A 12,619-nucleotide genomic window follows, 5' to 3' on the forward strand; every position below is an offset into this window, starting at 1 on the left:
TAATTGTGCTTGTGTGTGCACACATGTGCATGCTCATGCATGCATGTGAGCTTAGTGCCTGTGGAAGATGGGATCAGGTCCCCTGGAGCTGGAGTTACAGACAGCTGTGAGCTGCCAGACAAGGGTACTGGGAACCAAACTCATGTCCTCTGGAAGAGCAGTGTACATTCTTAACTGCTGAGCCATCTCTCTAGTCCTGACTGTATTTTTATACATAATTATGAGGACATGTGGAGGAGGTTGTGCACATGAGTGCAGTGCTCACGGAGACCAGAGGATTGCATTTTTATAGATAATTATGACGACATGTGGAGGAGGTTGTGTACATGAGTGCAGTGCTCACAGAGACCAGAGGAAGGTGTCAGATCCCCTGGAGCTGAATTCCAGGTGGTTGTGAGCCATCCTGTGTGGGTGCTGGGAACCAAACTTGGGTCCATTGCAAAAAGTTCATGATCTTGCTATTGAGCCATCTCTCCAGCCCTCTTTACCTTCTTCTAAACACCGTTCTAGCTGGTGGAAGCCACATGTCACTGGAGTGAGAGTGTGCTTGCCTGATCATCGGTAGTGTTGAACTTTATATATTCTCTTGCCTGCTGACTATGTATCTTCCTTACATTGAGAAGTGTCTATCCAAGTCCTTTATTTTTAATATAATTAAGTTGCTTTCTGTGTGTGTGTGTGTGTGTGTGTGTGTGTGTGTGTGCAATTACGCATGTTCATGTACGTATGCGTGCAGATGGAGACCAGAGATCCGTGTCTGGTGTCTCCTCCCTTTGGTCTCCATCTTAGGTTTTGAGACACTCTCTCACTGAAGGTAGAGCTCACGGATCCAGTCAGGGCTCCACCAAGCTCTCAGATATTCTTGTCTCTCCTCATCTTCAGGAAATACAGCAAGAGCCTGAGCTTCATGCTGGCATTCGACGTCTCCCTCAGGTCTGGTCTGTAGTACCACACTCTGTTCTTCGTTCCTCTGTAGTCATGAATGGAGACCTCACCCTTATCACCCACCCTGTGCTGTCATTCAGAACATGGAAGGCTTCGGAATCCTTTCCTTTTCAGGATCTGCCACACAGTGTAACTGGCTGAGAGCTGCTTTTCTTTTCTTCTTTTTTACCTTTAAAAATGTTTATTTTTGAGAATTTCATATATGTGTGCAAAGAAATATGATCATATTTGCCCTGCATATCCCCTATTCAATTCTCCCATACCCCCATATCCCCCATCATCAAATCCCCCACACAATTCATGTTTGATTGATTATTTTTATTTAAATTTTTTTCATTTTACATACCAACCACAGTTCCCCCTCCCTTCCTTTCTTCCAATCCCCCCCACCTCCCACCCACCCCACACCTATCCACTCCTCATAGGGGGTAAGACCTCCCTTGGGGAGTCAACCTAGGCTGGCATACCAAGTTGGGGCAGGACCAAGCCCCTCCCCCCTGCATCAAGGTCGGTTCAAGGTATCCCACCATAGGGAATGAGCTTCAAAAAGCTAGTTTATGTATCCAGGATAAATCCTGGTCCTACTGCCAGGAGCCCCACAAACAGATCAAGCCACATTCACTCACATTCAGAGGGCCTAGTTAAGTTCCGTGCAGGTTCCCCAGCTGTCAGTTAAGAGTCCGTGAGCTCCCACCAGCTTGGGTCAGCTGTCTCTGTGGTTTTCCCCATCATGATCTTGACCTCACTTGCTCCTGTGATCCTTCCTCCCTTCTCTTCTCTGCATCCACTTCCATCAGTTACTAGATGTAGGTTCTATGATGACAATTCAGATAGTCACCAATCTGATTACAGAGGAAGGCTAGTTCAGGTACCCTCTTCACTATTGCTAGGAGTCTTAGCTGGGGTTGTCCTTGTGGGTTCCTGGGGATTTTCCTAGTACCAACTTTTTCCCTAACCCCATAATGGCTCCCTTTATCAAGATATCTCTTTCATTGCTTTTCCTCTCCCTCCCTCCCACAACTCGCCCATCTCGATCCCTCATGTTCCCATTCCCCATTCTCTCCCCTCTACAACCTCCCCTCCCAGTTCACCCAGAAGATCTTAACTATTTCCCCTTCCTGGGATGATCCATTTGTGTCCCTCTTAGGGTCCTCCTTTTTACCTAGTGTCTCTGGGGTTGTGGATTGTAGCCTGGTTATCCTTTGCTTTGTGTCTAATATCCACTATGAGTGAGTACATACCATGTTTGTCTTTCTGGGTCTGGGTTACCTCGCTCAGGATGATTTTTTTCTAGTTTCATCCATTTGCCTACAAATTTCATGATTTCATTTTTTTTTTACTGCTGAGTAATACTCCATTGTATAAATGTACCACATTTTCTTTATCCATTCTTTGGTTGAGGGGCATCTAGGTTGTTTCCAGGTTCTGGTTATTATGAATAATGCTGCTATGAATACAGTTGAACAGGTGTCCTTGTGGTATGGTTGAGCATCTTTTGGGTGTATGCCCAAGAGTAGTATTGCTGGATCTTAAGGTAAGTTCATTCCCAATTTTCTGAGAAACCGCCATACTGATTTCCAGAGTGGCTGAACAAGATTGCACTCCCACCAGCAGTGGAGGAGTGTTCCCCTTACTCCACATCCTCTCCAACATAAGCTGTCATCAGTGTTTTTGATCTTAGCCATTCTGACAGGTATAAGAGCTGCTCTTCATTACAACCCAAACTCTATCATATTTCATTGTTTACAGTGTATTTTTATATATGGGATAGCATCAGTGTTAACAATAACTACTTGGGACTTTGAGGGGCCCAGTAAGTACTTACTGCTCTTTCATCTTGTACTGAATAAACTGAAGAAAAGGGGGAGGGGGGTCAACAGAGAGGAGTCAATATATGACCTTTATCAACAACAAAAAACAAGCCAACGTGGACTTCTGTGTGCCTGCAGTTAGGCTGGCTCATTCACCAGCTACTGGAAGCACCAGATAGCACCAGAGCCTCCTAAACAGGGGCAACACCCACCCTAGAGAGCACAAATAACAAGTTTCTCATTAAAAACAAAACAAAACACTCAGGTGGCCACTTCCTGTCCTCTGTGATGGAGTAAAGAAAGTCAGATGATCCCTGTCATGTGGAAGGAAACAGCAAAAATATAAGAGAGGTGCCTCTCTTCCCTACCTAACAGTGCCTACCATTTTATTCATCTACCTTGTTATGTCCATGGTTGACCAGTTTCCACTCTCACATAGCTGATCCCCCAGTACAAACAGCTGCTCCTCTGAGATGCTCTTGGACATTTTGGAAGTTCCTATTTTACTTGCAGGTGGTCTTGAAATCATCAGAACAGTGGGTCAGTTAACTATGACAACACTAGGCCCACAGAGAGTTCATTCTCTGTCCTGTTCTACTGCCAAACCATGTGCAGCTCATTGTCCAATATAACCAGTCAGCAAATCTTCAATGAGATTGAATTGCCTCATTAAGGGATATTAACAAAATACAGGCTCAGACAATATGGTGCATACGAACTACTTTGAAAATTGTTGCTAATTTAAGGGACCACAGATCCTCCAGTCTTAGAACAGGGACTCAGTGTACTTGTGCACAGTGCTTTTTCCCTATGTAGTCTGCAGAGGACAATTATGATGCTCTTCTGGTTTAGCAAAAAAGTCCCACAAAGGTATATGTGAATGTATACAGACACATCATTTAGAAAGACACGTATGTTGATATCACCATTACTATTAATTAAACCCATTGTAAATACATTTCAGAGCTTAAGATTAGTTGCAGAGGATGTAACAACAATGTCTACCATTAGTTTTTATTTTTAAGATTTATTTTAGGCCTGGAGAGATGGCTCAATGGGAAAGAGCACTGGCTGCTCTTCCTGCAGGCCTAGGTCCACTTCCCAGCACCCATATGGTAGCTCATAACCATGTATAATTCCAGTTCCAGGAGATCTGACACCATCTTCCGGCCTTTGCAGGGACCATGCATAAAAGGAGTACACAGACATATGTGTATGCAAACATCCATACACATAAAAAATAACAAAATAAGTTTATTTTTTAAATTTTAAGAATTATTTTATTTTTATTTTTAAAGATTTATTTATTTTAAATGATTTATTTATTTTTATTTCATGTGCATTAGTGTTTTGCCTGCATGTGTGAAGGTAGGTGTCAGACCCTCTGAAGTTGGAGTTACAAACAGTCATGAGCTGCCATGTGGGTGCTGGGAATTGAACCCAGGTCCTCTGGAAAATCAGCCAGTGCTCTTAACTGCTAAGCCGTCTCTCCAGGCTCTATTTTATTATTTTATTGTTTTTAATTATGTGGAGGTGTGTGTCTATATATGGGTGTGTGTATATGAGGGCAAGAGCCCACAGAGGTCACAGGCATCGGACCTACTGGAGCTGGAGTTACAGATGGTCCTGAGACACCAGAAGTAGGTGATGGGAACCAAACTTGGTCCTCTGATGAGCAGCAGCAAGTGCTCTTAACCACCAAAACATCTCTCTGGCCCCCTCTACAATTCATTTTTAAGACATTCTTCATCAGAATAATATTTTTTGAGAGTAAGAATGTTTTCATTTGTTTGTTTTCTACAATAGAATACTATATGCTTTTCTAAAACTAGAGAATTAACATTTTCTTTTTCTTGTACTTTTTAAATCAACAGAAGAGCATAGGATTTTTTAAGTCAAGCATGGGCACAAAAACTTTAAAGGGGGGCCTGGAGAGATGGCTCAGAGGTTAAGAGCAGTGGCTGCTCTTCCAGAGGTCCTGAGTTCAATTTCCAGCAACCACATGGTGGCTCACAACCATCTGAAAAAAAAAAAAAAAACTTTAAAGGGGCAAGAGAGTCAAAACACACAATCTGACAAGCAGCAGAGGAGAGTGTGCACTACCAAATGGCAATGGGGGGCAGGCAGCTCTCCCTGCTCCATAATGTGCTGTACACATGCAGTGTGGTAATATTGCTTAAGAAGACATTTGTCTACAAGAGCATTGATGTCAAAGAACTGAAAAGGTCACCAGACACCACTGTCTTCCAGAGTGGCCTGCCAGCTCAGACCATCCTCCCTGGAGCAGCTCCTCCTCAAACACCATGCCATCTCTGTCACTAGGGACAGTGGTTCAGTGACAAAGCCTGAGCAGCAGAGCCGCGGGATGAGGTAGGTGTGGTTTGCTTCCCAACATCCCACGTCTTGACACGGACACCTGACCACCCAACTGCTACTGGTATCTACCAAGGCACTCAGTGCTGGCCAGTACAGAATATTATTCCTTCTCAGTGAACTACGGGCATGCATTTGTCCTTTAGTGGGGCTTAGTGTGTCCTCAGGTTAAATTCCAACTTCTTCTTGGCCAAGTCCAAGAATTCTATGGATTGTAGCTCACTGACGACTTATGTTGCCAAACCATTCGTTAGCTTAGTTCCAAACGTCTGCTGAGTGCAGGATTGTGGGCCCATATTAAACTGTGTCCTCACCTTCCCTTCCCTTTCCAGACCACCAGAGTAGTCCTAGGCACCAGAACTTTCCAACGTGAAGATGGTAGGAACAGGCCCAGGTGATGCCTTGATTAACCAAGAAACCTCACTTAGAGGGAGTCTTCTGCTTCCCAGAGTGAGAAATGGAAGCAGGCAGACAAAGGGAACAGTGGGCTCACAGGGAAGGCTGAGTGAGGATGTATAGAAAAGGAAATAGGGAAAAAAAAAAGCTGGTGGTAGAAGAAAGTGAAGCCGAGGTGCACCGTCCCTTTACAAGCATGTCATACATCTTAACTCCAAACAAGACGAAAAGCACAACCCATTTAGCGTGAATGCAGGGACTTCCCGAAAGCTACCGTGGTCAGAGCTAAGTTTCTGAAGACGTACCGTGAACACCATTGACTCACAGAGGCAAAAGGATTGGAACGTGTGTGGCCTGCACAGAGATTCTTTCTCACGAGGATGGCTGATTTATTTCCACCAAATAGTGGGTAACTTCCAACTGCTGAGGGAAAGGGGTTTCCTGAGTTAAAAAAAATATATATATATAAGCAATCCTAATCTCCAGCGTGCGCTGTGTAGTCTCTGGTGTACAGCAGCAACAATGACCAGAGAGCGAGTCTGAGGAAAGATCCATCACAGTAGACAGCTAGACATGACTGCCTGCTGGCCACGCCCACTTTGAGACAGCCCTGCTTAGTTTCTCCCAAAAGCTCAGTCCATTCAGCACCTCAAATAGGTACAAAATGACTGAATGTCGTCCTCATTTAGAAAATACCATCTTCATGTTGGCTATAATGGCATCTGCCTGTAATTCTAGTTCTTGGGAAATAGAGGCCAGAGTTCAATGCCATCCTTGGCAATATAGAGAGTTCAAGACCATCTGGTGCTACATGAGACTTGGTCTCAAAAAAGAAAGAGTGGAAGGTAGAAAGAGAGGGAGAGGGAGAGAGAGAGAAAAGGAAAGAAGGAAGGAAATGAATTGAAATAAAAAGAGAAAAAGATTACACAATATGCCTTCAAATATCTCTCAGGTGGATCCTACAAATGACCCTCATTACGATAATCACCAGCTTCCTTCCATCACACACTCCATCCCTCAGGCTCTTAACTTCCCTCATCTGACATGAGCCCCAGGCATAGCTGTTTTATTCTTTCCCCTCTGAATGCATCCTGGCCATAAGCCATCCTTTGATGTTGAAGGACCTGGACCACATGCATCATCTCACAGAGCATCTCAGCGATCCAGACTAAAGGGGAACCATGGCTTCCTCAACTTCTAAAACTAGAATTTATGTAGAGAGCCTCTGGTGACCCTGGCATTTTCTTACCAGAGATTGCTAAGTTCCCAAACCGTCACTGTCACCAGGGAAAGCCTCTTGCTGGGCTTCTGGGTCCAGGGGAACATCTCACCTTCCACACAACTGTGTCCTTTATGCTTTTCCTGCCCCCCCTCCTCAAACAGGCCCCAGACGGCCGACCTGGGGAACAGCAGCACAGTGACCGAGTTCATCCTCGTGGGCTTTGAGCAGAGCTCCCCTTCCACCCGAGCTTTACTCTTCAGCCTCTTCCTGGCTCTCTACAGCCTCGCCATGGCCATGAATGGCCTCATCATCTTTATCACCTGGACTGACCCCAGGCTCAACAGCCCCATGTACTTCTTCCTCGGACACCTGTCTTTCCTGGACATCTGCTTCATCACCACCACCATCCCACAGATGTTGATCCATCTGGTGACCAAGGACCACACGGTCTCCTTTGCCTCCTGTATGACTCAGATGTACTTGGTCTTTTTAGTGGGTGTGGCCGAGTGCATCCTCTTGGCTTTCATGGCCTATGACCGTTATGTTGCAATCTGCCACCCACTCAACTATGCCCAGATCATGAGCCAGCAGGTGTGTGTCAGGCTGGTGTGTTCTTCCTGGATCTTTGGGATGGTCAATGGCATCTTCCTTGAGTATATATCATTCCGGAATCCTTTCTGCAAAGACAATCACATAGAAAACTTCTTCTGTGAAGCCCCCATAGTGATTGCCCTCTCCTGTGGGGACCCTCAGTTCAGCATGAAGTTGATCTTTCTTGATGCTATTGTGGTGCTGCTCAGCCCCATGGTGCTCATTGTCACCTCCTATGCCCACATCCTGACCTCCATCCTCAGCAGAGCTTCCTCCTCAGGCAGGGGGAAGACCTTCTCCACTTGTGCCTCTCACCTGACTGTGGTCATCTTTTTATACACCTCAGCCATGTTCTCTTACATGAATCCCCGCAGCACACATGGGCCTGACAAAGACAAGCCTTTCTCTCTCCTCTACACCATCATTATGCCCATGTGCAACCCCATCATCTACAGCTTCCGCAACAAGGAAATGAAGGGGGCCATGGGAAGGGCCCTTGGGAGAGGCAACCTGGCTTAGGCTGCACTTGCCCAGAAGGAAGCCCTCTGGAGAAGTTTCCTTCAATGAGGGGCAAATGGTTAGTTTTCCCAGCCCTTGCTCTCCAATTCTGGAGAGGATCTAGAGTTTGCAGCTTCCTTGGCACCAGGCTCAGAGCTGGAAGTTCCTCCTGATGTCTAAGGCTCACTTCTGACTTCATTTCCGGAGTTGGTTTTCCACGGACTTTCCTTAAGAAAATGTGAGGCTTTCCCGAATTTTTCCTCTGTGTTCCTCAGGATTCAGTGAATAAGTGCATTGAACTCTATCTTGCTTGTATAATTCTTTTACATGCCATTCCCCAGGATAAGTTTTGCACATACATTGAGGAATAAATGATCTTTCAACCTTTTAATATGCCATATTAGTTTGTTTTTAAATATATTTTTAGTTGAAACAGAATTACATTCCTCTTCCCTCCCTCCAGGCCCCTCAGCTATCCTCCCTCAAACCCACACCCCGGTGTTGATAGCCTCTTTTTCTTTATTATTGTAACATACATGTATGTATGTATGTATGTATGTATGTATGTATGTATGTATCTGTACGCACAAATATATACAAATACAACTTGCTGAGTCTGTCTTTGTTGTTCGTATATGGTTTCAGGACTGACTACCCTCCATTAAACCCCCCAAATGCCAACACTACATAACTCTATTGTTTGTGTGTTGCTGGGGAGGGCAGGTGGGGGAGGTCAGTGTTTCAAACCCCTTCTTCTAAATCCTTCAGTTTCTTTCAGTGACACAGCCATCTGCCTTTCCACATAAGGAAGTGCCCCACCAAGCTCTGCACGCCACCGGTTTCCTCATGTTTACAATACCCAAATCATGGCCCGCCCACCCTACTGCCTTCACCATGCTCCTCCATCTTTGACTGAATTCCTAATTAAATCACTTCCCCTGCCTTCTCACTGTAAGTAGATTTGTTTTATTTTTGGTACTCCGAGGAACACTACCCACGCTCTCTCCGCCACCGCAGGAGCCTCTGTCTGATTCTCTCCAGCTTCCTTGACCTTGTTCCCTTAACCAGACCCCCATTGTTAGTGGTCTTCTTTGTTTTCAAACTGCATATTTTTCAAGCCCCTTTGATAACAGATAGGTTTTCTTTTTAAAGGGATAGGCTGTTTCTTGTTTCTCTAGTGCTCTTTGACAGTGGGATTGCACTCCATTTGGAAGGCCATCAAACAGAGACAATATTCGGTCCGCATCCTGCGCGTCACTTTCTGCCTGCCCTCTGTAACGGCTGACTCACGGCAATAGCTTCGCTCCATGGCCCTACATTCTTGTGAGTATCTAGACATCAGAAAAATGTATGAAACCTGGTAAAGAGAAAGAAATGAGACAGCACTGATATGTAGAAAAAGCAATACAGGTAGAGTCTACACGTTAAAGAAAAAAAAACCTACAAGGAGGTTAAACAGGCGAGAGAGACTTTAAAACTATTACAACTGGAGATTGAACTCAAGTCCACACTAGAGGGATTTTCGAGAGCTTTTCTAGGCAATGCGACGGGATACTAAATTAACAGACAAAAATCAACAGCCTTCCTATATGCCAATGACAACATGCTGAAGAAGAAATCCAGGCAACAATCCCATTCAACACACACACACACACACACACACACACACACACGCACACACGCACGCACGCACGCACACACACACACACACACTGAAAGCCCTCTACAGTGAAAGCTTCACAACACTGAAGGGAGAAATTGAGGAAGATACTAGAAGATGGGAAGACAGCCCTTGCAAATGGATCCCTGGGCCCTTCATCACAGAAATAGACTAAAATATCTAATCCATATGGAAATACAAAAGCAAGTCTGAGCAAAAGGATTACCGCTTAAAGTGTTGCAACATTGTTTCAAGTTACATGACAGAGCCAGACTAGTAAAACTAGCATGATAGTGGAACCAAAGCAGACATGCAGACGAGTGGAATTGACTAGAAGACCCAGATAAAATCCCATGTCACTACAGCCATCTGATTTTTGACAGAGGCCAAGATAGTGTGCATCATTAACTGTACAGGATCTGTAATCGCCTGGGAGTCGAGCCTCCAGCATACCTGTGAGGAGTTGTTCAGCCTCTGAGCATGCCGGTGAAGAACTATGTTGATGAGGTTAGCTGAGGTGGGAAGAGCCACACTCGAGGTGGGCAGCACCGTTCCCACTTTTGTATAGGAAGCAGCAAGGTAGCAGAGCACACTCCTCCTTCATCGCTCTCTGCACGCTTCCTGTGTGTGCACACCTTGTGACCAGCTGCTTCAAGCTCCTGCCGCCTTCCCTTCCCAGCCATCATAGGCTGTACGCCCTTGAACTGTGAACTGCAATAAACTCCTTCTGTTTCATCGCTTTTGTTGGGGTATCTCACACAGCAATGGGAAAAGAAACTAAGATAAATGCTAAAGATACACTTTGCAGAAAGACGGCCTCTTCGACCAATGGTTCTGCGGAAACTGATGTCTACCTGCAGGTATCCCAAAATGAACTCCAATGCATCAAGAACCTCAACATGAGACTTGAAATGCTGAAGATTCTAGGGGGGAAAAGTAGGGGTACACTCCAAGACACTGGTATAGGTAAGGACTTTCTGAGTAGGACTCCAGCTAACAATCAACAAATGGGACCTCATGAAATTAAAAGGCATCTATACAGCAAAAAGAAACTGTCTGCCAGGTGATGGCGGTGGTGCACACTTTTAATCCCAGCACTCAGGAGGCAGAGGCAGGTGGATCCCTGGCGTTCAAGGCCAGCCTGGGCTACAGAGTGAGTTCCAGGACAGTTGGTGCTATATATTGAGACAATGTCTCATGAAAGAAAGAAAGGAGGGAAGAAGGAGAAGGAGACAGGGAGGGAGGGAAGGAAATAAATGACTGGGTCAGTGAGATGGCTCATCAGGTAAAGGAGCTTGCAGTAAGGCAAGCAAGGCAATTCTGGAACTCATACTGATGGAAGAAGATCAAAGAGGAGACCTACTCCCACACGTTGTCCTTGGCACTTCTTGTAGATACTGTAGCATGTAGGTGCTTGTGCATACACATTCACAAAAATAAATAAGTGTAAAAAGTGTTTAGAGAATAAAAGGAAAGAATGATGCCAGCCTTTTTCTTCAAAATACTCTTGTGGCTGCAGAGAGAGTAGATTCTCATTCATTGTGTGTGGGAGTGTAAACTGGTGCAGCCACTAAGAAAATCATTGCAAAGGTGTCTCAAAAAGCTGAAAAGAGAACTAACATGATCCAGCTGTAACACTTCACAGGGCTCTAGATCCTGAATCAGAGGCTCTATTCATAATAATTAGAAAATGGCATCAGCCTAGAAGCCCATTGCCTGAAGAATGGACATTGAAAATATAGTAGCTATATATAATATAATTTTATTCATCAGTAAAAAATGAAATTTGTAGGAAAATGGAATGAACGGGGAAACATTATACTGAGGTAACCCAGGTACAAAAAGATAAATGATGTATGTTCTAGAATGTGTGGGTCCTAGAGTCAAACTTGCAGATTTGTGTGGTTAACTTGGACTGTCTGTAGGAACGAGGAAGTTAGAAAGGGGTCCAGGGCTGTGTAGGGGGAAGGACTCAAGTGAGGGGAGAGAGCAAAGGGATGGTCCAGAAGCTGGGAAGGTTTAAGCATGGATGAGTACAGGAAGAGAAAGGTCAAGACGATTAACAAAATCAAGAGGGTAAGAAAAGGCCTCATGAGATCTACTTTGTAGACCTTAATACTTTGTAAGCTGAACAAAAATATTTTTTAAGAAGGGAGAGGGGCTGTGCTGGAGAGGAAATGGGACCCTGTGTCGCTAATTGGTGTTACCTAAGGGAAAAGTAAGCTTGTCCTATGTCTTTAAGAAGACATTAGCTTAACTTTTTGGAGTCAGGTTCCTACCGCACCCCCAGACAGAGAGATGGGGCACCATCTTCCTTAAGGATGGACATTCAGTTCTCTAAGTCATGAAACTGGCGGTAAGTTTCCAAGATTTATATACATATCAAAAGACCAGAGAGAAATTAGCAATCACAAGCATTCTGATTCAGCAAGAAAAGGGAGACTTATAACCAAGAAGAGCCCTGTCGAAAGTTATCAAACTGAGAGGAAGGTCTAGATCTTCCAGGTCACCGTGGAGGAAAAGAAGGCCTCATCTTCCCGCCTGGAGGCCTAGCTTCTCTAAGTGTGAAATTCCAATTTGCAAAAAGCTTTTGAAGAGGCAAAGAAAAATGGTAAAGGAAAGGCAGAGAGAGAAGAAAATGTGCTTTGAAAAGTTTTGAGAAATAACTTCAGAGCTTTACATCAGTGGTTCTCAACCTTCCTAATGCTGTGACCCCCAACCATAAAATTATTGTTGTTGCTACTTCATAACTGTAATTTTGCTACTGTTATGAATCATCATGTAAATATCTGTGTTTCCAATGGTCTTAGGAGACCCCTGTGAAAAGGTCATTTGATCCCTCTAGGGGTCGCAACCCATAGGTTGAGAACCACCGCTTCAGAGTTACCTGGCACTGATAGATTATGAACAGGGTAGTTCAGCCAAAGAGCAAGCGCTACTAAAAGGCCCATGCAAAGCACCATTGGAGCACAGGTAACAGCAGCAGGATCAACCCATGATAGTAAGATCGTTATGAGATACTACCACCCTATTTCATATCAAAACCCTAAGTTCCTGGAGGGTATTTTTTTTTTTTCAGATCATACATTATTTACAAGGCTTGGCTGCCGTTCTCACTCAGGT

The 12,619-nt window shown here is 44.6% G+C and overlaps 1 protein-coding gene and 1 long non-coding RNA gene across 2 annotated transcripts; one reads left to right on the top strand and one right to left on the bottom strand.

Moving 5' to 3' along the window:
• Window positions 1-720: 720 nt before the first annotated feature.
• Window positions 721-6,068, bottom strand: LOC131896312 (uncharacterized). The gene is made up of 4 exons (XR_009375434.1): window positions 5,831-6,068; window positions 3,155-3,274; window positions 1,572-1,758; window positions 721-1,114 (listed from the first exon to the last, which is right to left on the bottom strand). It is a non-coding gene; the product is annotated as an uncharacterized LOC131896312 (long non-coding RNA).
• A 638-nt stretch (window positions 6,069-6,706) lies between these two features.
• LOC131897108 (olfactory receptor 10AD1-like) lies at window positions 6,707-7,961 on the top strand. The gene is made up of 2 exons (XM_059247988.1): window positions 6,707-6,753; window positions 6,909-7,961. Exons 1-2 carry the CDS (start codon window positions 6,707-6,709, stop codon window positions 7,855-7,857), a joined length of 996 nt encoding a protein of 331 aa, XP_059103971.1. The 3' UTR covers window positions 7,858-7,961.
• The last annotated feature ends 4,658 nt before the right edge of the window (window positions 7,962-12,619 follow it).

This window comes from Peromyscus eremicus, chromosome 20, assembly GCF_949786415.1.
Source record: "Peromyscus eremicus chromosome 20, PerEre_H2_v1, whole genome shotgun sequence".
NCBI classification, from domain to species: Eukaryota; Metazoa; Chordata; class Mammalia; order Rodentia; family Cricetidae; genus Peromyscus; species Peromyscus eremicus.

Coding starts and splice junctions, on each gene's coding strand:
- LOC131897108 (XM_059247988.1), top strand. CDS start 6,707: ATGGCTTCCTCAACTTCTAAAACTAGAATTTATGTAGAGAGCCTCTG. Junction 6,754..6,908: donor ATTTATGTAGAGAGCCTCTG/GTGACCCTGGCA, acceptor CTCCTCAAACAG/GCCCCAGACGGCCGACCTGG.